This window comes from Megalobrama amblycephala, linkage group LG20 (assembly GCF_018812025.1).
Source record: "Megalobrama amblycephala isolate DHTTF-2021 linkage group LG20, ASM1881202v1, whole genome shotgun sequence".
Taxonomy (NCBI): domain Eukaryota; kingdom Metazoa; phylum Chordata; class Actinopteri; order Cypriniformes; family Xenocyprididae; genus Megalobrama; species Megalobrama amblycephala.
This window is the reverse complement of record NC_063063.1, coordinates 9,435,854-9,460,897: the sequence shown is the minus strand read 5'-3', so window position 1 is coordinate 9,460,897 and position 25,044 is coordinate 9,435,854. Positions and strand designations below refer to the sequence as shown.

The window sequence follows — 25,044 nt, the reverse complement described above, 5'->3', positions numbered from 1 at the left end:
CTTGTATTAACATACACAGTACACTCGTTACAACAAACAGTAAACATATATTCAGACCTTCTTTTTTTTTTGATGGGGGTGCTTAATAAACTGGTAAACTTTATATTCGTTAAACAACTCAGATAAACTGTAATGAAGTATGTGCTCTCCCCTTCATTGCTACCAGTATCGCTCTGGAGACTATAAGCTGGATCACGAACAGTTGGTACTGATCCATCCTTGAGTAACAACTTTTTTAGCAAAACCTGTTTTGTATTGTCCCTTTGCATTGACACTCGTTCATAAAGCAGTCTGAAGTGAAATGATTTGTGCAGACATTTTCTTGCTTACGAGACGTTGTTGGTAAAAGCTGTTCGCAGAGAAAATGGCGGACAGCGTACAACTCGCTGAGGGCGGAAAATATGGTAATACAGGACTGTCAGTCAGTGACCGTGGGCGGGGCTTGAGCAGTGTGCGACATGTCTAATGAGACTGCTTTGGTTTAATGGGGATTTAAAAAAAGGAGTGGGTGGAATTTTATCATTGCAGGGTGGTTGTGTCCAAACGGCATGTAAAAGTGAATTTTGCATAAAAGGTGCCCTTAAATACTCATAGGACACGCTGTCTGAGAGGCAGCTTTCTGTGCGTGTGCTTCGGATGTGTGGGAAAACCATATATCAGAAGTTTAAACTGTTATAGCTTTAAAACGCATTCAAATAATAACTTTTTAAACAGATACTTTGTTGGTTTTTATCAGAGTATTTGAGGCAGGAGCTATACAGGCTCTGTCCTCTTCTGGAAAGTGACAGAGGAGCAGCAGCTCATTTTATTAAAGATACATGCAAGAAAACAGCATGTTTTTTCTGGAGTTTCAAGAAGTTTGTTATTGGCAAGAAGCATTACCTGCTGCTTACTATGTACTTACATAAAAAATAAGTACAATGTATTTATTGCATTCATACTGTATTGCAAAACACTTTTGATGCTATTGAGGTGGGATACGGGTATGGTTAGGGATAGATTTTGTGGTATTGTTAGGTTTAAGGGTGGGTTAAGGGGTAAGAGAAGGGTCAACAGTGTAATTATAAATGTAATTGCAGAAATTAATAACGGCTGTAATTACATATCTTTAAAATATAAGTACAGTATAAAAACGTATATGTACACAATAAGTGCATTATTAATTTAAATGTTAGTAAAAAGGGCGGAAAATATGGTAATACAGGACTGTCAGTCAGTGACCGTGGGCGGGGCTTGAGCAGTGTGCGACATGTCTAATGAGACTGCTTTGGTTTAATGGGGATTTAAAAAAAGGAGTGGGTGGAATTTTATCATTGCAGGGTGGTTGTGTCCAAACGCCATGTAAAAGTGAATTTTGCATAAAAGGTGCCCTTAAATACTCATAGGACACGCTGTCTGAGAGGCAGCTTTCTGTGCGTGTGCTTCGGATGTGTGGGAAAACCATATATCAGAAGTTTAAACTGTTATAGCTTTAAAACGCATTCAAATAATAACTTTTTAAACAGATACTTTGTTGGTTTTTATCAGAGTATTCGAGGCAGGAGCTATACAGGCTCTGTCCTCTTCTGGAAAGTGACAGAGGAGCAGCAGCTCATTTTATTAAAGATACATGCAAGAAAACAGCATGTTTTTTCTTTCCTCTTAAAAACGGGCATTTACAACATGGTATGATAAATGATCTGTGGGGTATTTTGAGCTGACACAGACATATTCTGGGGACACCTGAGACCTTTATTACATCTTGTAAAAAGGGACATAATAGGTCCCCTTTAATGTAAAAATTACAACATATTCAATGCCAACCTATTCAAAGTGAAACATTTCAGAGATAAAAAAAAAAAAACTAACTGCACACGTGTGATGATTAGTTTGATGATTAGTTAAAGGCACAGTATGTAGATTTTTGCCACTAGAGGTCGCCTATTCAAAACAAAGGCATAGCTTGATGACACCAAATTTGAGCGCGGAATCTTGGGAGATGTCGTCTTCACCTCACAGCCGGTGGAAAAGAATCGGGATGGGACTCGGGCTCGGGATGGGACTCGGGACTCGGGCGCTTGCCTTAAACAGTGCATAAACAAAGTTCACACAGCTAATATAACCCTCAAAATGGATCTTTACAAAGTGTTCGTCATGCAACATGTCTAATCGCGTAAGTATGGTATTTATTTGGATGTTTACATTTGATTCTGAATGAGTTTGATGGTGCTCCGTGGCTAAAGCTAACATTACACACTGTTGGAGAGATTTATAAAGAATGAAGTTGTGTTTATGAATTATACAGACTGCAAGTGTTTAAACAATGAAAATAACGACAGTCTTGTCTCCATGAATACAGTAAGAAACGATGGTAACTTTAACCACATTTAACAGTACATTAGCAACATGCTAACGAAACATTTAGAAAGACAATTTACAAATATCACAAAAAATATCATGATATCATGGATCATGTCAGTTATTATTGCTCCATCTGCCATTTTTCGCTATTGTCCTTGCTTGCTTACCTAGTCTGATGATTCAGCTGTGCACATTCAGGCCTCCTGCCTTGTCTAATGCTTGAACATTGAGCTGGCATTGAGCTTACGTAACAGTCGGTGTTATGTTGAGATCCGCCTGTTCTTTGTAGGTCTTTTAAACAAATGAGATTTATATAAGAAGGAGGAAACAATGGTGTTTGAGACTCACTGTATGTCATTTCCATGTACTGAACTCTTGTTATTTAACTATGCCAAGATAAATTCAATTTGTAATTCTAGGGCACCTTTAAATGTCCAGTTTAGCATTCCAAAAATACATTGCAGAAAAAGATAAAGTAGTTAATAATAGGTTAATAAAAGTAATATGACAGTGAATGTTTGTGTAAAAGGGAAAGCTGTGCAGTGTTCTCACAGGAAGAGCTTGTGTCCTGCACTCTGAGTCTGTGAGTCTGTTTACAGGCAGGAAATGTTTGTTCTGTGAAGGGGAAGGAAGCACCGCTCTTAGTAAACACAGTACATAACATAATTTGCCATAAAAGCCTCATATACACACTCTTTTGCCTGAAAGAGGAAGTGATTTGTATCGCAATTCCGTTTCTTGTGAAGAGCCATCAGTGCGAGATTCATCACCCATTAACACAACATTCGAATGATTTCAGCTTGAGCTCTGATCCTGCAGTTTTCAATTAACCATCACAAACATTGACAGGATTCAGTCTGGATCCCAGCACCGTACATTTGTCAGTACACAATTTGCTTAAACAAGTAACACACAAACAATGCAATGTATTTACTGAACACACTGTGCAAACATTCACAGTGCAGAGTGAAAAAATGTGCATCCTTAGTATAATGATGTCTCAGAAAGCTAACTGGAGTCAGGCGCCAGCTAACCCAGAGTCCAATCAATGATGCAAGATTGGAGTTTCAAGAAGTTTGTTATTGGCAAGAAGCATTACCTGCTGCTTACTATGTACTTACATAAAAAATAAGTACAATGTATTTATTGCATTCATACTGTATTGCAAAACACTTTTGCTGCTATTGAGGTGGGATACGGGTATGGTTAGGGATAGATTTTGTGGTATTGTTAGGTTTAAGGGTGGGTTAAGGGGTAAGAGAAGGGTCAACAGTGTAATTATAAATGTAATTGCAGAAATTAATAACGGCTGTAATTACATATCTTTAAAATATAAGTACAGTATAAAAACGTGTATGTACACAATAAGTGCATTATTAATTTAAATGTTAGTACATGGTAGTAGTAAAAGACTGCATTACCTTTCAACCATGACTCAAGCAATTCAGGCTAATCCAAAGTGTTCACATTGTTTTTCTGAAGAATACAGCAGATATAGGAAGCTATCACAAAGAAGTATATATATATATATATATATATATATATATATATATATATATATATATATATATATATATATATATATATATATACATGTTCCTTGCCTATTGTAGGTACAATCTCTGCTGAAATTATAAAATGGGTATGCACAAAATGGGTATTGAAAAAATGCGTACTCAATGATCCATGCACATATCAGGATAATATATATAAAAATCATGGCAGAACTATCTACACATACACAATGTGTAGGCACTCCTTTCCTGATTGTGAGCGAAGTAATTAAATAATGAGAATGATTTTAAACTCTGTTTTGTTTTCCATTTAATATACATATTTAGATGAAATATGCCACTTAAATTGTGTTCTAAACAGCACAAAATGTTTTCATGCAAATAATGATCAATGATGTGCACTTGACAGATATTAATGGACTAGTTCGGTGGTCGATTTGAATAGGTATAGTAAACGTAAGATCTATATGATTATTTTGGGGAGGAGATGGGGTGGATGATTTATACACAAACTTATGTGTATATCTAAAAGGGTTTTATGTGCATATTCTGTGGTACTTTAGTGTGTATACAAAATCTGCATTTTGTGCGTATGCACACATACACACATACTGCATTTCCCCAAAGCATCATAAGCCTAAGTAGACCATTGGTACCAATGGTTTCAATGATCTACTTAGGCTTATGCTGCTTTTGGGAAATGCAGCCCAGATAGTACACTATGAATTTCTTATGCTGGTTAGTATAGATGTGTTGCTTGTATAGTTGATAGGCCAGCATAGCCATGGTCAAGTCAGAGTTAACCAAAAATGTTGGTACACAATGAAAAGACAAAACCATGCATTTGTTTTTGTTCCTGATCTCCAGCACATTCATATGTGAATGTCAATAGTGAATGGAACACCAAATTGCAGTGTTGTAGTCGAGACCAGGTCACTCGAGTCAGGGTCCAGGCAGAGACCTGCATAGGTTGAGTTGGAGTCAAGACAGAGACCTAAAGATGGTCTGAATGATTCAGAATAAAGTGAATAAAGTCTTGTTTCGCCTCAATGTCATACAAACATCCACAGCGCATACACAGGATGCTTCAGTCCAGAGACACACAAATTGGAACAGACCACAAAACGCAGTACTCATGACCAAACTCTGTCTTGAGTCTGAGACAAGGTCATGTCCAAATGCTACCGAATACACCAAGACATAAAAAAAATATATAGAGACTCAGTCTCTAGACAGAGTACTACAACACTGCCAAGTGACCAAGTGTACTGTGAACACAAGGAGAACCATGTGTAAAATGAAAGTGTAGGACTGGGTGGGCAACTGTGGCCCACAAGATCCACTTTCATGTATAGCTTAGCACCAGAGATAGTCTTATTATTGGGAGATGTGTGGGTCTGTGGCTCTAACATTGAAGAAACTAACTTGAATCATGTGAGGCACCTCAGCCTATCATATAATGGCAGTACACCAGCCTGGTGTAGGAAATATACTACAAATGGAATGTCATATAAAAGCTTTTTGTGATGCACTCAACAGACTTGTCACAGTTTATCTCAACGCTCAAAACAAAATGGAATCCTAACACATTAAAACCAATCATGCTTCACTGAGCAGGAGATCTTAAAAGAGTTCAATGCGATACTCACTGGCTGGTGAAGGTGTGCTGTATCCACTGAGGGGTAGGGTGGGTAGAGAGGGTGGAGAAAGCCCCCCCAGCATGTGCGGGAAGAAATAGGAATAGTGGGCCATTGGGAAGCCATTGAGGTGTGGGCTGGGGTTGCCCTTACCAGACATGGCCACCACTAGAGTTCGCCCACAGTCACACGGAAGAATCCAAAATTATGGTCAACTTGGATGCTTTGCAGGTATTATTCAACCATAAGGGCATCCAAAGGATATACTTTGACGTGCTTGTTTATTCCGTTTGATGCTGGTAGATAAAAAATGGTGATTCTAGACAGATGGATGGAGGAGCTGCTCTAATTTCCTGCTGAGGGGTTTTCTGTTGGATGTGATTCCCATATCACATAGGACAACTGATTTTATTTCCAAACAAACTTGATTCCATTTAATGAATCCAACAGTCGGTACATCTTACATGATGTGCTCCACTTCTGGCTTCCCTTAGAATTCCTACAGGTTAAAAAAAGAAAGAGATTAATTGAAATTTATGCTTTTTGGAATGCAATAAAAGCAGTGGTTCACCCCAAAATTCCTGTCATCATTTACTGACCCTGATTTCGTTCCAACTTTTCCTTTACAGTTTATATTGTGACCATGTCTTTGAAGCTCCAAAAATAAAATCACCATATAGTCCACAAAAAAAAAAATCATTATATAGATACATATATATATATATATATATATATATATATATATATATATATATATATATATATATATATATATATATATATATAAAACCCTGAAATGAGATCACTTTCACTTGCGTCTTCACTAAACTTTGTCATATGTTTTAAGGCTTGCCAGTTTGGACAGTCAAGCGATTTTAGACCATCGGATGTGTATTATTATACTGATCTACCGTGCTCGTGCAGTTGCATTGTGGCAAAGAACAATCATACAGACAGTAGCTGCACATTAAGTGAAGATTGCACACACAGAGAAGAGCGCAGAAACTCGTTGTCAATGCTGTCCTGTGATTTATCACTAAAGTAGCTTAGAAACTCAAAAGTAATAGCATATATTTTTCTACTTTTGAAGTAACTATCTACAACCCACAGCTTCACAATTAATAGAGAGATGGCATGACTAATTCACACATGTAATCGCTCTCATTAATGAATTCAAATAAATGTACTGGTACCGTGCTAATTTATCTGTATCTGATTTACAACGAGCAGAAATCTGTAAGAATGTGTAGTTTTGAATGTGATCTTTTGAAACCATGTGACAAGATATCATAAATGAAATGTTATAATTTCAAATTAAAGATGCTCTATGTAAGTTTTTGACTGTACTAAAGCATAAAAATACCACAATATGTTTGCAGATATTTATTAAACATGCTCAGTTCACATATTCGTTTCTCTGAAAACCATTGCTACAGACAGTTATTTTACTTTGAAATTTGCGTTCCGTGTCAGAATTTCTGTTTTTGTTTCGGTCTGTGCAAGACTGCACATTGCCAATTTACCCAATAGTATTTCACTACCCCGGGTTGCCAGTTGGCGGAAAACATGTCGCGAATTGCAACCATGGAAGCCAGCAAACAAACTAGGTCAGAGATCGCAGACTCTACCTGACCTAAAAAGTCTCAGCATCCATCTAAAAATCTCTATGAATGGGAGCATATTAAAACATGATATCAACTCATCATAAATCAATAAATCAACAAATCATCTTACAGTGTGTAAGTCTCCTCGCCTTCCAATGTCAACTGAGCTCACTCCTGTTGCGTGTCTTCAAACTGGCAACCCGCAAGAGGGTCAAGTTTGAGGAGGAGGGGGCGGGGCAAATAATATTTTGAATTTGGACTGCAGTACCCATTTCAACCACTAGCTGTCATTCTTACATACAGCACCTTTAAGGAAATGAGCCAACTGCATTAAATGCGATTTAAAACATAATTGACCATAAATAAATATTCGTAGATTAAATAAGGCTTTGTAAACATTTGTACTTCTGTAAAGCTGTTCATACGTAAATTATGTTTTAGATGCTGTCAGTTTGTATTGTACATTCTAGTGTCTATGCACTATGGTACAGCCATTACATAAAATACAGAGGAACACTCAATAAATCATGCCCTCAACTCTTAACATATTCTTACCACATTGACTTAATGTTGCCTTAACATGTCTGTTAAAATCCTTTCATACAGTCTTAAACATAGCAACAACAAGCACCAAAAACGTACAATCTGCAAGAAACTAACAAAGATCTATGTGAATTTGACAGAAATGAATCACCCTTTCTGTAATTAAAATAAATCCTACTCATTTGATTAAATCATGTGAACTGATGTGTGTGACGCTATCAGTGTATTGAGTATTCCGTCACATGGTGATGCAACACCTGACTCCATAAGAAAGAACATTTGTCTCTAACAAACCACATCATTTCATAAGAGTGCTTACGTCAATCTCATCCTTAAACTCACAGCATAAGGACATCAAGTCATCTGTTCCTCTTTTAGTGTTGGCCAGGCATGGTCATAGATATTTCATCCATCTGAGAACATGTTTATGGGCTCAAGTCAATGTCTTTTTTTATGTGGGAACTTCTTTGTAATTACACACAAAGCGTGGACATCTACCTGTGCTATAATGTTAAAGTCACAATGAACTAAACCTAAAACCATAAAAAAAATCTTCATTACTTGAAATAAACGTTAACTGAAATTAAAAATAAATATATAAAAAATGAAAACGTATTTTATTTCATCTAGTTTCCAAGCTTTAGCTTAACCTGATGTACTAAAATAACTAAAACAGAAATAAAAAACTTTAGACATTTAAAAGCAAAAACTAAAAGACATAAACGCACAAAATATTACTAAAACTTTTAACTAAAATTACAATGAAAGCAGAAAAACTAAAAATCAAATCTAATCAAAATTTTAAACAAAAACTATAATAGTACCTCAATGATAAGTGTCAATCCCTGACAAGTACTGAATTAAGCTCTCTTTCATGTCTTTTTGCACTTGAACGGTCAAAAACCGTACGCTTTGAAGGGTAAAATACAGTTGGTTGTCTTAAGTGAACATAAACAGTTTGGCGAATATCAGATGTGTATCATTGCATTGGATCTGTGTTTTGTTAGAGAAATGCTTACTTAATGCATTACAATTTAACTAAATTAGATTTTAGTCAACGAAATCTACTGTAGATTTAGTCAACTAAAATCTTATAATATTTAGTCGACTAAAACCAGACTAAAACAAAAACAATTTCCGATGACTAAAATATGACTAAAACTAAATGGCATTTTAGTCAAAAGACTATGGGCCCTATAATACACCCGGCGCAATGCGACGCAAGGCGCAGCGCAAGTGTGTTTGCTAGTTTGCGTCCGGCGCCGTTCGCGTTTTCCCATTCAGCGCCACGTCCTTAATTTGCGCCAGTTAGTGCGCCCATGGGCGTGCTGGTCTAAAAAAGAGGTGTGTTCAGGCGCATTGCCGGCGTATTGCTATTTTAAGGAGCTGAAAATAGACTGCGCCATAGACCAACTCAAACCTGATCTAAAGTCTAAAGTCAATGGCGCAATATTTTTTTGTTAGAGAGCGTTGGTAGAAACTGCGCCTCTGGGCGCGTCCACAGTGCGCGTTGACTTTGTTTATTACACACAGGGATGCGCATCACACAAACATGCCAAATATTAAAAACAAAAGGATTACAGTGTAAAAGAATATTATTGTGTAGGCTACATAAATATAAAATTGTAATGATGAATAGTCATTGCGTGTATTAGAATTAGGCTACCTATTTTCAATTCAGCCTATTACTACTTATAATGATGAACGAAATTGGCTAATTAATTGAACAATCGTGCCAATACACACACATATATATTAACTGACTCATCGCGTGTACGACATGTAAATAGCAATCCGCCATGGCGCGAGCGCATCTTGCTCTTAAAGGGAATGGGAGATGACACTCTGATTGGTTTATTGAATGTTACGCCCATTACTCATTAAGAGAATAGGGACAACCCATTTTAAAAATGCGCCCCCGCGCACGGACCGTTTTTCCGTCGTTAAAATAGCAAAAGTGGATTTGGACACGCCCTGAGTGCACCTGCGCCGTGCGCTTTACACTTTGCGTTTAGATCGTTAAAATAGGGCCCTATGACTAAAACTAAATCAAAATTTGCTGTAAAAATTAACACTGCACTCAAGTGAGATTACAGTAATAGCAAACAACAACCATCAAATCAATTCCCAATGGACAAAATCAAGTCCCACCCTACATGTTTTTTGATCGAGAGGCTATTTCACTCAGATATGCGTCACAATGGGAAAGAAAAGAAAGAAAGAAAATCGCAACTAAACAGTGTTGGGGGTAAAGCATTACAAGTAACGTGAGTTACGTAATCAGATTACTTTTTTCAAGTGTAAAGTAAAGAAGTAATGCATTACTTTTAAATTCACAACAAAATTTCTGAGTTGAAATAAGTGGTGCAAGTTACTTTGTTTTTCCATTTATTGACTGACTGGATGGCAGCACAGCTGAAAGGTTTGTTTGAGTTGCACATTATACAGTAGGCATGAATGTGCATTTCCTTCAGCCTGAGGCTTATTCATTTCACTTTTTGTGTGAAAGGGCCTTTATGTTTGCAAAAAATAGAACTTTTATTTTGTTATTTAAAAACAAACAAGCAAGCCCAGCCTAGATGAGAAAAAGTAATGCAAAAGTAACTTATAGACCTTGTGCGCCAGATAAACAAGTGTGCCGCCACCTTTATAATACTGTCTTTGAACTTCCATTTTTGCGGTAGCTCTGTATATTTCTATGGCATTGCTGTCAAAGACTAACTAGCTGGTGAAGTGGATTTACTTGTTGTAGAGTTAATGAAAGTTATCATGAGCATTGTAATGTTTAAAGCACATGTCTTAACAAATGTCAGTAGACCGGAAAGATTTTAAAACGAGCAGTTCATTCATAAATACATACTGTAAGATCGCTGTGGAAATACAAACCCGAAATCAAAAGATAACGAGTGCAGCGCTGAAAAGGGGCAGGGCTACATAAGGTCTATTACACGGCGCTGTGGAATACTTGATTTTGATTGGTCAATCACGCCATCCAGCGGTATGTTAATCCCCAATAACAACCGCTGAAAACAGATAACACAGGCTCAGCTGGGTTAACTCATCAGAGCTATAACGTTTTTTCTTCATTGAAGTTTTGTGTTTGGTGAGCTAATAAAATATCAAAACTCAGTCAAATCAATATTTAATATTTTTTTTGCATTTTATTCTTATTGTTTATATATATATTGGGAAGTGTGAAATCCTGATGCTCTGCCAACAACACATATATATATTTATATATATTTTATTTTAATTTACGATTTTATTAGCTTATTGTTATTATTAATACTAGCTTTTCATTGACTCACAAACATAGATTAAAGGTAGGCTATTTATTTAACAGCCATATAGAAAAGTTAGTTCTGGTCCTCTAGTATTTTTTGAATGAGAAATTGGTAAGCTATATTTGTGTGAATAAGGAATCATGTCAAGTTGATGTAAGTTGATATAAGTGATATAAGACAGCAAAAGCGAGAAATGTAATTAAAATAACACCAACAGACCTTGAGACTGTAAAAGCTTCCAAATTGTGTCTACAGGGAACTACCCTCTCACACACCATATGTAAACACAGATACATGCAAACTTGAATTTCATTCATTTGGGCACTGCTGAAGCCTTTTTCAAACTAGAGCCAAGGACACAGTCTGTGCACACTGCACACACACAAACACTGTGAGCTATGTTTAGCATCAAGCCAGATTCCTGGACAAACAGTATATCATGATGTTAAGGTCAAATAAACAAATATGAGTCATGTGTTTTTATATAGATTTCACATGTTTCTACATTTGAATGTGTTTGTTGCTTGTTATTAGAATCACTGGATGTGTCTATGATACAGGAAGTGCAAATATAGGGCAGTGTGAAATCCTGATGCTCTGCCAACAACACACACACACATTTGTTTTTGTGAATTGTGGGGACATTCCATAGGCGTAATGGTTTTTATACTGTACAAACCCTATTTTCTATCACCCTACACCAACCCTACACCTAAACCTACCCATCACAGAAAACTGTGCACATTTTTACTTTCTCAAAAAAAAAAAAAAAAAAAAAAACTCATTCTGTATGATTTATAAGCCTTTTGAAAAATGGGAACATGGGGTAATGTCCTCATAAGTCACCCTCTCCTTGTAATACCTATGTCATCCCATGTCATTATACAAATTTTTGTCCTGATATGTCACAAAACCACACACACACACACACACACACACACACACACACACACCGCCCTCTAGGCACTCCTGCCTGTCAGACGAGAAGGACCCCTTGACATTTGTGCCTCTATTAGAAAGGTCAACCTTTAATTACGTGAAATGCCAGCAAGCATGCACCTGCAGAAATACACTCGTCATGATCTGTGATGTGTGTGCATGGTCTTAGGGGGATGACTAGTGTTCTAGGGAGAACCTTGGTATTGATACGCTAAAGGGAGCCTTATTCAACAGCTCTCTCTCTCTCTCTCTCTTTCTGAATTAATCATCTACCACTGGTATTGTCCATAAATGGTACCAAATTCAGCAGCCCTGGAATGAATTCATCAGAATGGGATGGAATTCAGCAGCTTTGGACCAAATTCAACAGTGCTAAACAACATTCAACATCTCTGGACCAGATTCAGAAGGTCTGGATTGAATTCAGCAGCACCAGACTGAATTTAGCAGCTATGGACAAATTTTGGTATCATGATATTAATAAGAAACTTTTAGAATCTCATGCTTATATACTACCGGTCAGTAAGAATTTATTATTATTATTTTTTAAAGAAGTTAATTTCAGTAAAAAATGTAACTACTTAGTTAAAAATAATTGAAATTCAGTAAAAAAAAAAAAAAAGTCATGTGATTTCAGTAAACGAGACTTCATTACATCATAAGTGTTTCGAAATTTCAATGGATCACCATGGGGAGCATTAAGATTCGTAAAGCAGTGTTTTGAAATCGCCCATCACTAGATGTTGAATAAAGTCATTATTTTTTTTATTTTTTTTTGGCACACAAAAAGTATTCTCATTGCTTCATAACATTAAAGGATTAGTTCACTTTTTTCCTGATAATTTACTCACCCCCATGTCATCCAAGATGTCCATGTCCTTCTCTCTTCAGTTGAAAAGAAATTAAGTTTTTTGATGAAAACATTCCAGGATTTTTCTCCATATAGTGAACTTCAATGGCCTCCAAACGGTTAAAAGTCAAAATTACAGTTTCATTGTATCTTCAAAGCATTCTACACGATCCCAGACGAGGAATAAGGGTCTTATCTAGAGAAACCATCACTCATTTTCTAAAAAAAAAAAAAAAAAATTAAAGTTTTATACAGTTTAACCATAAATGCTCATCTTGAACTAGCTCTCTTCTTCTCTATTTGAATTCTGGCAGTGTAGACACTGCTAAGTGTATTACTGCCCTCCACAGGTTAAAGTTTGAACTAACTGTTATATACTTGCACTAGCATATTGTATATGACAATTTAGTTCAAACTTTGACCTGAGGAGGGCAGTAATACACTTAGCAGCGTCTACACTGCTGGAATTCAAATAGAGAAGAAGAGAGCTGGTTCATGATGAGCATTTATGGTTAAAATATATACAATTTTAAAAAATTTTTTTGAAAATGAGTGATGGTTTCTCTAGATAAGACCCTTATTTCTTGTCAGATAGAACTCTTTGAAGCTGCACTGAAACTGTAATTTTGACCTTCAACCATTTGGAGGCCATTTTGAATCTTGCTGTCAATGCAGGCCTCACTGAGTCATCAGATTTTATCAAAAATATCTACATTTGTATTCTGAAGATGAATGGTCTTACGGGTGTGGAACGACACAAGGGTGAGTAATTAATGACAGAATTTTCATTTTTGGATGAACTAACCCTTTAAAGGATTGAACCACCGGAATAGATATGGAAAGCGGTATGGGAAAATTTCAAAATTGAGGGGGAGTAAACATGACTTGCTCCAATTAATTTCAAACCCAGAGAGTGATCCAAAATGGTCAAATAAATTCAACACCTGAGACATAGAATGTGATGGTTTCTCCAAAAACAATAAGATGTCATCAGCAAATAATGAAATATGATGGTATGTTTTCCTTACAATTATTGGAGAGATGTCTGATTGTCGGACAGCTTGTGCTAAGGGTTCCAGGGATAAGGCAAACAACAAAGGAGAAAGCAGGCAACCCAGACGAGTACCTTGATGTATAAAGAATGGATTCGAACAAACTGAACCAGTGAGAACAGCAGCTGCTGGATTGGCGCACAGAACTTTAATCATGTTTATAAAACTCGATCCTAAACCCAGATGCTGTAGAATAAATACCACCCATAAATAGTTCCATTCTAGCTGGTCAAAAGATTTCATCACATCCAGAGATAATACTGTGCAAGGGGAAGTCAACACACTCGCTGAATTAACAATATGACAGAACCTGTGCAAGTTATCCGAGGCGGAACGAGATTTAATAAACCCTGTCTGGTCATAATGAACTAACCTACCTAACCTACCTATCTAAAGGCCAGGCCAACACAAATTGTAATACTTTTTAAACAATATTACTGTTTTTATTGTATTTTTGATCAAATAAATTGGTGAGCGTAAGAGGCTTGAAATACGTGAAACATAAATATCATTGTCAAGGACAAAATCGAAATGATGCATTCAACACAAACACAATAAAAAATAAAAATTAATGCTAATAACTAAATAGAGCATAGAAATAAGAACATGCTGCACAATAAACAATATGTATAAAAGTAAAGAATTTACAGCTATAAATGGTATTAAACATACAAATATAAGCTTATCACAAAAAAATTGTTACCTATATTAAAATGTATACAAATACATAACTATGTAGGTCACTTTGATTAATTGTCTTTATTTTTCTCTGTGTCCTTCATCATTCTTTTAAGCACTTTCTTTATTGAAATGTCAAACAGGCTTTTAAAAACGTCTTTCTGTTGCCTGTCTCACTGTAGACACAATGACAAAGAAAGCTTTCGACCTGACGTCTTGTGTTGTCACGCAGATCGCATATTGTACTCATTTGAAAAGGTCAATGTTTGCGATAGAGGTGGGAAATGTAATCACACGCACACACTAACAGGACAAGGTACAGGGTGTCAAATGCTCTCTGATATTTACCCCTCCACCTTATTGAGTGTGTGTACTGTATGTGTGTGTGTGTGTTAAAACATGCTGGGTTGGCGTGGCTATTGACACAGCTGGCTGAACGGAAAATATTGCTTAACATGAAATCTTAGGAAATCTGTGAGGTGAAAATGAGGAGAGAGAGAGAAAAGAAAGCAAACTGAGATAAAGAAAGAGCAAACCGTGTCTGTTTCTTTCAGACACACACATAGTCCATATGGTATAAATTCATTATTGATGCACATCAAACATGCCATTTCACTTACACCTCCTTAATTATATTTGAAACCACTGTTGTATTTACAATACTAAATATATTACATTTTCTAAAGAATGCAACTTGTGCTTTTCTGGTATTTTTGCCTGTTCTGTTATCCACCAGATGAAAATCATAAGGTAGTGCTCTTATACAAGTAACAACACACTTCTCCACAACAAAATGGTCATTGGAAATACATACCCGTCACGACATTTCTGCAAAATGTGAATGTGGCAACATTTTATTATGATAGTTGTTCACTCAAAAAAAAAGGTACTATATAGTAGCCTACTAAAAGTGGTTCTTTGGCTCGTAATCATAGGGGAACCACTTTAACCCTCTGGGGTCTGAGGATTTTCGGGGCCCTGGAGAAGTTTTGACATGCCCTGACATTTGTGCTTTTTTCAGTTGTTCATAAACATATTAATGGAAAAAGTGTCATTACACTGTATTCAGCACAAACTATGTGATACAATAATATGTGAGGAACATGTATGTACATGTTTGTGTTTTTGAAGGAATAACGTTTATGCGTGGTTATTGAAAAAAAACAAAAAAACTTAAGTCACTGAAATAAAGCCAAAAAATATATATACATTAAATCTGTGTTCACAAGACTTCTGGGTATTGGAGGTTGTAGACTAGAGTTTTTGCTTCAAAAATGATGTAAAAATTATCCTGCCTACTCGTTCATATATAACAATATATTGATTTAGTTAGACACTTTTTGTCAAGAAACACAGTATGCGTGGAGGCGTGAATCATCATGAATAATGGGTGATTTACACCTGAGAAGACAAAAGAATAAAGAATCTCTAATGAGCTGCATAATAATGAGGACTTTCAGACAGTTAGGCTGTGAAAAAACCCTCTGTGATCATGTCTCAGGCTCATCATGGTGTATATCAAACATACAGAAAAAACAGCAATACTGTGAAATATTATTACAATTTAAAATAATGGTATTCTATTATATACTTTAAAATATAATGTATTTCTGTGATGCAAAGTGTCTGAACAATTATGTTACCTCTATGGGATTTTATATAGGCTTTTAGCTTAAAAGCATGCACATTTGGAGAAATATTGATAGATTCTCATATGTTTATGTCAATTTTCTATACAGAGGAGTAATATTTATTTAATATTTATTTTCATCACTATGAGCGCTGGATACTGTGTTTTCAATTCATACTTGCAGCCGGAGGGCACTCTGTGCACATTTAGTCCACAAATTAGTCTAAAGAAGAACAGGAAATTCCAGGAACTAACAAAGGCTTCCAGAGGTCGCTAACCATGGCTTTAACATCCAGATAAACACTTTTCAAGACAATAAATACACGATTAAGACGATGTATACATGTATTGCCTCAGAATTTGCGTCTGAATAGCGCTCCCTCTGTGGGCGTGGCCGCATTTGTGGATAATGAGCTGAATCACGGGCGTCTGACATGTGTCTCTTTTCATACAGATTACATAAACACAGAATTTTTGTTTTCGATTTGACTTACACGATTTAAAACCTGACATTTCAACGTTTCTTTAGACATAAGTCTATTTTTTTTGTGATTAGTATTCACTAATTTACACTTCATTTTCTGAGAACTATCAGATTGGACTTTGTTCAGAGGGGAGATCACGCATCATGTTAGTTTTCTTTATTTTACAAAAAGCACAACATTTTGTTGTTACTCTGAGTGTACACAAATAAAAGAAGATATTCCACAGATTAAAATGGTGTATAACTCTAAATTGTATGTGCAACATTGACGGAGTATTTTGAGTGTCTTTCACACTGGTAAGAAAAAACCGAGGTGGTATCGCCGGCATGACCGCCGACCCTGCAGGGTCAGTATATAATATTTCACATATGATTAAAAATCACAGTTTTATGTGAATAGGACTAAAAGTTGGTGTTTTAATGCCACTATAGTGTTAATTTCAGACGGAAACTGCAGTGAATTGTATATATATAGGTACGTTTTTGGAGTTTAAGTGTAGGTAGAGGCAACTTTTTCCAATGAGCCTATGTTGAGAACACACACATTCAACACATAGATGGTCTAGAGGCCAAAGAAGTGTTGTGTTTTTGTCTGGAAGTGATAAAGATGATGTTTTTCAGCTGAGTAACAGGGCACTGACCTGCAGTATACACACACTCTTCCAGGAAAAGAAGTGGGAAGGCGTACTCACAGTCCGTCTTAAGTTGAGGCCCCCTTTGTTAATGAAAAACATATTTTACAGCATCCCCATAACATAAGTAGTCCTTTTAACAATAATGCACATGCTGTACTTAAGAATAATCCACCTCTAAAAGTCCATTAGTTGTGTTGTTTATACCTTTTGATAAGTTTTAATAAAGCACCACCACTACCAACATTACTGAGCAATTTAAATCTAAGAACATAGAGGGCAAATGCTTTTAAAACCATTATGACTGTTCCCAGGACACAATGAATTTAAATGTCTTAACTAAATGTCTTAATGCACAGTTCGTATTATTATTAAATAGCCCATGTACACAGTACCTAATGTTTCCCATATCCACAGAGCTCTAAGAGGAGACTATTGATTAGCTAATTGATTGATTCTTGTCTGTAAGATATTGAGTCAACAACATAATTGCTCTTCAAACACACACACACACACATGCACATACACAGAGGTTTGTTTTGCTATCTTAGTGAGGATATTCCATAGATGTAATGGTTTTTGTACTGTACAAACTGTAAATTCTATCCCCCTACACTACCCCTACCCCTAAACCTACCCATCACAGAAAACATTCTGCATTTTTACATTTTTAATAAAACATGGTTTAGTATATTTTTAAAGCAATTTATATATGAGGACTCATGAAATGTCCTCATATTTCAAGTTTACGTCGTAATACCAGTGTAATACCCATGTCATTATACAAATAAATCACAAAAAAGTGTGCACACAAACACACAACTTTCTAAAGTGCTTAGCAGCATGTTAGATGGTACACCAGACCCCGTTTACACCTTCTAATAATATGCGTCTCAAATGTGTCTCCTGTGACCATGTGTGAAATTCATTGTGTAAAATCAGGAATCAAGTTTTAAAAATGACCACACTTATGTGCAGCTGTTCTGAGAAACAGGAAGTACTCTATGTGCAACCATTTATGATTCAACTTGATGACGGTCACATTCTACAGTTTGGGAACCGGCACCATAACGCTACCTGTACAGTGTACTTTTAGGTAAAATTAGCATGTCGTCCATGTTCTGAAATACTGCACGTTATATTTATACTACATACGGAGTGTATGAATATTAAATGTTGCATGAGTCTTATGATATTGTTCATTCAAGAGAGAGGGATACTAAGACCTGTGTGTGTATTTTGGTTTGTTTACACTAGTATCTAAAGACACACAGTGGAGCGGTGCCAGACAGGAAGAGGTCCAGCGCTGGGGAGTCCTGTTAACATTTCGTGTGTGTGTGTGTGTGTGTGTGTGTGTGTGTGTGACTAAGAGAAAGAGAAAGAAAGAAATAGGGACACAGTAGTGAACAGAAGGCAAGGGAAACTTCAGAGTGTCAGATCACCAATGTATCCTGAAGCTATTATCTTAGTCTGCTTTCACAATTGGTTCAGTTGTAACATAGGCTCATTGGAAAAGCGCATCTCTGCCTACATTTTTGCAAAATGTACCTATACGTATACTTCACTAAAACGTATCTATACATAAATTTCACTGCAGTTTCCAGTTGAAATGGACACTAGTGGCAGAAAAAACACCAACAAATTGTACTCCACAAATTATTAATTTTTGCATGGTTCATTGCACAATAGGTTGCTTGCACATGACGTCATTGATGTGGCATGAAATGCAGCTGGAGGGCGGGAAGTGATTTTTCTATATAGGAATCACTATCACAAACTCAAAATTCCTATGTTTTGCTTTATTTATGGTTGCTCAAATCGATCAAACTGAGAAGGAGCACAAGGAGTTGATCCATTTCTTTGATGGAAGAGTGTAATATGTAATTGTAGTTTTAATGTTGTCTTTGTAAATATTCACTTTCCCATTACACTGTCTAGTATTTCCCCTGAACGAAGATGTGAGTTCCTATTGCAATTCTCAATTCAGCATAAATATGTGTTTGCTTTCCAAATTATTTTCTATTGTAATGGACTTTAGGTTATATTGAACCTTGAACATTTCTTAAAGGTGCCGTAGAACGTCTTTTTATAAGATGTAATATAAGTCTAAGGTGTCCCCTGAATGTGTCTGTGAAGTTTCAGCTCAAAATACCCCATAGATTTTTTTAACTGCCTATTTTGGGGCACCATTAAATATGAGCCGATTTAGGCTGCGGCCCCTTTAAATGCTAACGCTCCCCGCCCACGGAGCTCGCACTTGCCTTAAACAGTGCATAAACAAAGTTCACACAGCTAATATAACCCTCAAAATGGATCTTTACAAAGTGTTCGTCATGCAACATGTCTAATCGCAGTATGGTATTTATTTGGATGTTTACATTTGATTCTGAATGAGTTTAAGGCTATGCTCTGTGGCTAACGGGCTAAAGCTACACTGTTGGAGAGATTTATAAAGAATGAAGTTGTGTTTATGCATACAGACTGCAAGTGTTTAAAAATGAAAATAGTGACGGCTCTTGTCTCCGTGAATACAGTAAGAAACAATGGTAACTTTAACCACATTTAACAGTACATTAGCAACATGCTAACGAAACATTTAGAAAGACAATTTACAAATATCACTAAAAATATCATGATATCATGGATCATGTCAGTTATTATTGCTTACATAACAGTCGGTGTTATGTTGAGATTCGCCTGTTCTTCGGAGGTCTTTTAAACAAATGAGATTTACATAAGAAGGAGCAAACAATGGAGTTTGAGACTCACTGTATGTCATTTCCATGTACTGAACTCTTGTTATTCAACTATGCCGAGGTAAATTAAATTTTCAATTCGATGGCACCTTTAAATCAGTGGATCTCAACTTGTTTTTCACAAGCCACCTGCTTTCTAGATATCAGACATAAAAAACCAACCATATCAACACTAAAATGTTACTATGTGGTACTATAATCCCACAGATTTTACTGAAGGTTAGAATGCCACACACACACACACACACACACACACACACACACACACACACACACACACACACACACACACACACACACACACACACACACAATGAAAGTACTGTCAAGCCTCATCTTGACCTCTGGCTTCTCCCCTCCTTTAATCTGATTGGTCCATGATGACCTCGTTGGCATGGCCCCTCCTCCACCATGAGCAGAACTGTTACATTTCTGATTAAATCAATCAATCAAAGGATGTCTCTACTCAGTTCCTCACCCGTCAGCCCTGCTCATCCGTACAGTGTGCTGATAGCAGCCATTATGGCAGATTGCAGGTCAAACTCCTCTGGCGACGGCTGTGTCTCATTAGTCTCTCACACTCTGGGAGGAACGTGATTAAATGTGATGGTCGCAGCTCACGAGCCGTGACTTACATGAGAGTTCACGAGTGCGCATGTTTGTTTGGGTTTCATATTTTGACACCGATTCGCACCAGAGGGGCGGCAGAACCTTGACCCTGACCTTTCACCTCCTGTGCAAAAATCAGATAATTAGTTCATCTGGCAAAAGCTATTAGGCTGCCTGGGGTAGAATGATTTTTAGCATGCTCATATTTGTTAATTGCAAATGTTAATTTAGGAGAAAAAAAGAGCTTCAGTTCTGAAATGTGATTAGATCAGGCAAGTCACTGTTAAATAGCTGATCTAACATCATCTAAATTCTACGTTAATATGAGAAGTCTGCATATCAGCTATGCTAATGAACTTCATTTCTTGCCTGACATGAAATACCATTTTTTTTTAAAGGGGGGTGGGGTTGGGGGGGCAGTTTACTATGGAAGCTTGTTTGCACCAATAAGAAATTAAAAGCATAAAAGATTACACCTTATTTTACAGTGCCGTAGTTACATTGTAATTACTCAAATAAGTACTGAGTACTCTTAATTAACTACATGTATTTATGAGTTACAGTTAGGGTTAGGGTTAGGGTTTGGTTTAGGGTTAGTTACTTGTAATTATGCATAATACTGTTATTACTATATTAAGTACATGTAGTGATGTGTAACTACAGCACTGTAAAATAAAGTGTTACCGGATAAAAAAATATATTATTTATTTCACAATTCTGAATTTTTTCTCAATTGCGCGTTTACGTCTCACAATTCTATAAGTCAGAATTGCATGATATAAACCCACAATTCTGAGTTATAAAGTGAGAACTGCATGATATAAAGTCAGAATTGTGAGATGTATAATTTCACAATTACGAAAAAAGGCAAAATTGTGAGGGAAAAGTCAGAATTGCGAGATGCAGACTTGCAATTGCGAGAAAAAAAGTCAAAATTGTGAGAGGAAAAAGTCTCAGTTATCTTTTCTTTTTTTCTTCTTTTTTTATTCCATGGTGGAAACAAGCTTCCATAGTTAACAGTTTATTGAACCTTTAGACAAAGTATAAAATGAACCTAAAAAAAAAAAAAAAAAACAACGTTTGCATATTGTTTTTTTTTGTTTTGTTTTTGTTTTGAGTATCATATTTGGTGTTTCAGGCTTTTATGGCTCATAGGAGAATATGGAACTCATACTCAATGAATAAAAAAATACCTATTTTATTCAGAGGCACAAACAGAGGCATAAACTGATATTTCAATAGCCAACAAAGTAGGATGAAATTCTGATAGATTTTAATGTTAAATCAATAAAATTTTTATAAAAGTATAGCAAACTACTTGCATAAAATGCATATACATATCAGTTCTCACTCTATAATATGTATTTAGTATGATGATATTTAAATATTTAGTTTTATGATCAAAGTTTTATCATTTTAAAGGTGCCAATCGAACGTTTTTTTACAAGATGTAATATAAGTCTAAGGTGTCCCCTGAATGTGTCTGTGAAGTTTCAGCTCAAAATACCCGCACATATTTTTTTTTAATTAATTTTTTTAACTGCCTATTTTGGGGCATAATTAGAAATGCGCCGATTCAGGCTGCGGCCCCTTTAATTGCTCACGCTCTCCGCCCCTTCCCGAGCTCTTGACTCTATCATTGCATAAACAAAGTTCACACAGCTAATATAACCCTCAAAATGGATCTTTACAAAGTGTTTGTCATGCATGCTGCATGCATACATTGGATTATGTGAGTATTGTATTTATTTGGATGTTTACATTTGATTCTGAATGAGTTTGAGGCTAGTGCTCCGTGGCTAACGGCTAATGCTACACTGTTGGAGAGATTTATAAAGAATGAAGTTGTGTTTATGAATTATACAGACTGCAAGTGTTTAATAATGAAAATAATGACGGCTCTTGTCTCCATGAATACAGTAAGAAACAATGGTAACTTTAACCATATTTAACAGTACATTAGCAACATGCTAACGAAACATTTAGAAAGACAGTTTACAAATATCACTAAAAATATCATGTTATCATGGATCATGTCAGTTATTATTGCTCCATCTGCCATTTTTCACTATTGTTCTTGCTTACTTACCTAGTCTGATGATTCAGCTGTGCACAGATCCAGACGTTACTGCCTGCCCTTGTCTAATATGGGGGCGTACATATTAATGATCCCGACTGTTACGTAACAGTCGTTGTTATGTTGAGATTCGCCTGTTCTTCAGAGGTCTTTTCAAACAAATTAGATTTATATAAGAAGGAGAAAACAATGGAGTTTGAGACTCACTGTATGTCATTTCCATGTACTGAACTCTTGTTATTTAACTATTCCAAGGTAAATTCAATTTTTAATTCTAGGGCACCTTTAATTGTGGGGGTAAAACATATAATGCAATGCATTACAATGATGATTGAGATCTACATTCCTCAAAAGCCTGATGTATCTTATTTGATAATCACATTTTAACATGATATTCTTAAAAGGATGCTTCAGTCCATTAAATGTTCATCTTAAAATATTACTAACAATATTAAAGTTATTCTTATGTTTACTTTATAAGAATATTTCACATCATGTGTACACAACCTGAAGGGGCATTTTTAGAATGATACTAAAAGGCCATTTACTTGCTGAAAAATATAAACTATCAATCAAACAACAGAATTGTGTTTTTCATAAAATTTTTGATCTTGTTTTAATTTAAAGGTCTTAGAAATTTGTAGGTTTTATAGGGTTAAATACAGCTTCATATTCAGTGTACTGTATGTATGTGTGTGTATTAAAGAACCCATCTCAGGACAATTCATTGAAAACGAGTGGAACAGAGAGGATGAGAGAGAAGAATGACCTCATTTCAGCAGTATATAAAATATAGTGTGTGCATGTAAGACATGAGGGATCACACAGTTGGGAGGGGGAGCGCTATGCTGTCTTAAAAGGAGATTGCATGACCTGAATAACAGATGTATGTGTGTGATTTTGCCTCTATGTATGCATTTGTGATGAGATCATACAGTTGAGAGGTTTGCCCCCTGTCAGCTAATGAAACGATAGTGTATGATGACATCATGTAGGACACTACCAGAGGCCTGTCAGGACAAACGTCCTGTTGTCACGTAAAATGCTTTTTACCACGGTACTCTTACTGCATGAGTGCACTGCATGCTGCTGGAGATTTCTCTATCTCTCTCTCCCATTCTGAGCACTTCTCATACCTTCATATTCCTAAATCTCTATGCTCCTCATTATTTTTTAATCAGTATTATTTTTGGAGGGCCTGTAGAAGGGTTGTGCACCATTCAGAATTTTTTGGTGAATGATTTTAGTGCGTTTTATTATGATTATTATTATTATTCTACAATATGTGTTGTTTTTAATTAGTTTTAAGCACAGATAGGAATACCTGCAAGGCATTTCTGCCTGATGCACCATTTTTTTCTCTTTTTTTCTCAGTGCACAAAAAGTATTCTCGTCCCTTTATAATATTAAGGTTGAACCACTGTAGTCACATGAACCGTTTTAAATATATTTTTTAGTTCCTTTCTGGGCATGATCTTGCTGGCAATGCAGGCCTCACTGAGCCATCAGATTTTATAAAAAATATCTTAATTTGTGTTCCGAAGATGAACAAATGTCTTACGGGTGTGGAACAACATGAGGGTGAGTAATAAATGACAGAATTTTCATTTTTGGGTGAACTAACCCTTTAAAATATGTTGGGTTTTCATGTTTCATTGGGATTTTGCAGAGACATAATTTTTACAAACTGTATTTTATCCTTGAAACCTAACCATCACAGAAAACTTTCTGCATTTTTACAGTTTTTAAAAAAAAACATCAGTTGATTTTTAAGCTGTTTTCCATATGGGGACCAAAACATATCCCCACAAGGTCAAGGATTTTGGATATTGCCACCTTTGTGGCAAGGTAGGGTTAGTTATTTTTTATTTTATTTTATTTTATTTTAAAGTAACAGATCTGTTTTTATGATTTTATTTATTTTATTTATTTATTTTTTTAAATTCTAGTTTTAGTTAACTTTAATAACCCTGCCCATGATCCCTTAAAGGTCCCGTTCTTCGTGATCCCATGTTTCAAACTTTAGTTAGTGTGTAATATTGTTGTTAGAGTATAAATAAAATCTGTAAAATGTTAAAGCTCAAAGTTCTACGGAGCCCTAATCCTGACATAGAAGAAAAAAAAAATTATATCGTGGCCACGAATTAGGAATTTGTTCCCACGATTTAACAATACGTGCGCACGTTTTATTAACTCGTTCCCTCGATTTAGTTAAATCGTTCCCACGTTTTATTAATTCGTTCCCTCGATTTAGCTAAATCGAGGGAACGAATTAATAAAACGAGGGAACGATTTAACTAGCTAAATCGAGGGAACGAATTAATAAAACGTGGGAACGATTTAGCTTAATCGAGGGAACGAATTAATAAAACGTGGGAACGATTTAACTAAATCGAGGGAACGAGTTAATAAAAC

General features: G+C 36.0%; 1 protein-coding gene across 2 annotated transcripts in view; it reads right to left on the bottom strand.

Annotated features, from left to right (window-relative positions):
- Positions 1-25,044, bottom strand: part of raraa (retinoic acid receptor, alpha a) — a 230,999-nt gene that overhangs the window by 107,407 nt on the left and 98,548 nt on the right. For both annotated transcript variants that reach the window (XM_048171116.1, XM_048171117.1), the window contains one exon: positions 5,504-5,990. In XM_048171116.1, coding sequence (XP_048027073.1) covers positions 5,504-5,651 — 148 coding nt within the window. In that variant the 5' untranslated portion in view covers positions 5,652-5,990. The remainder of the gene's footprint in view (positions 1-5,503; positions 5,991-25,044) is intronic.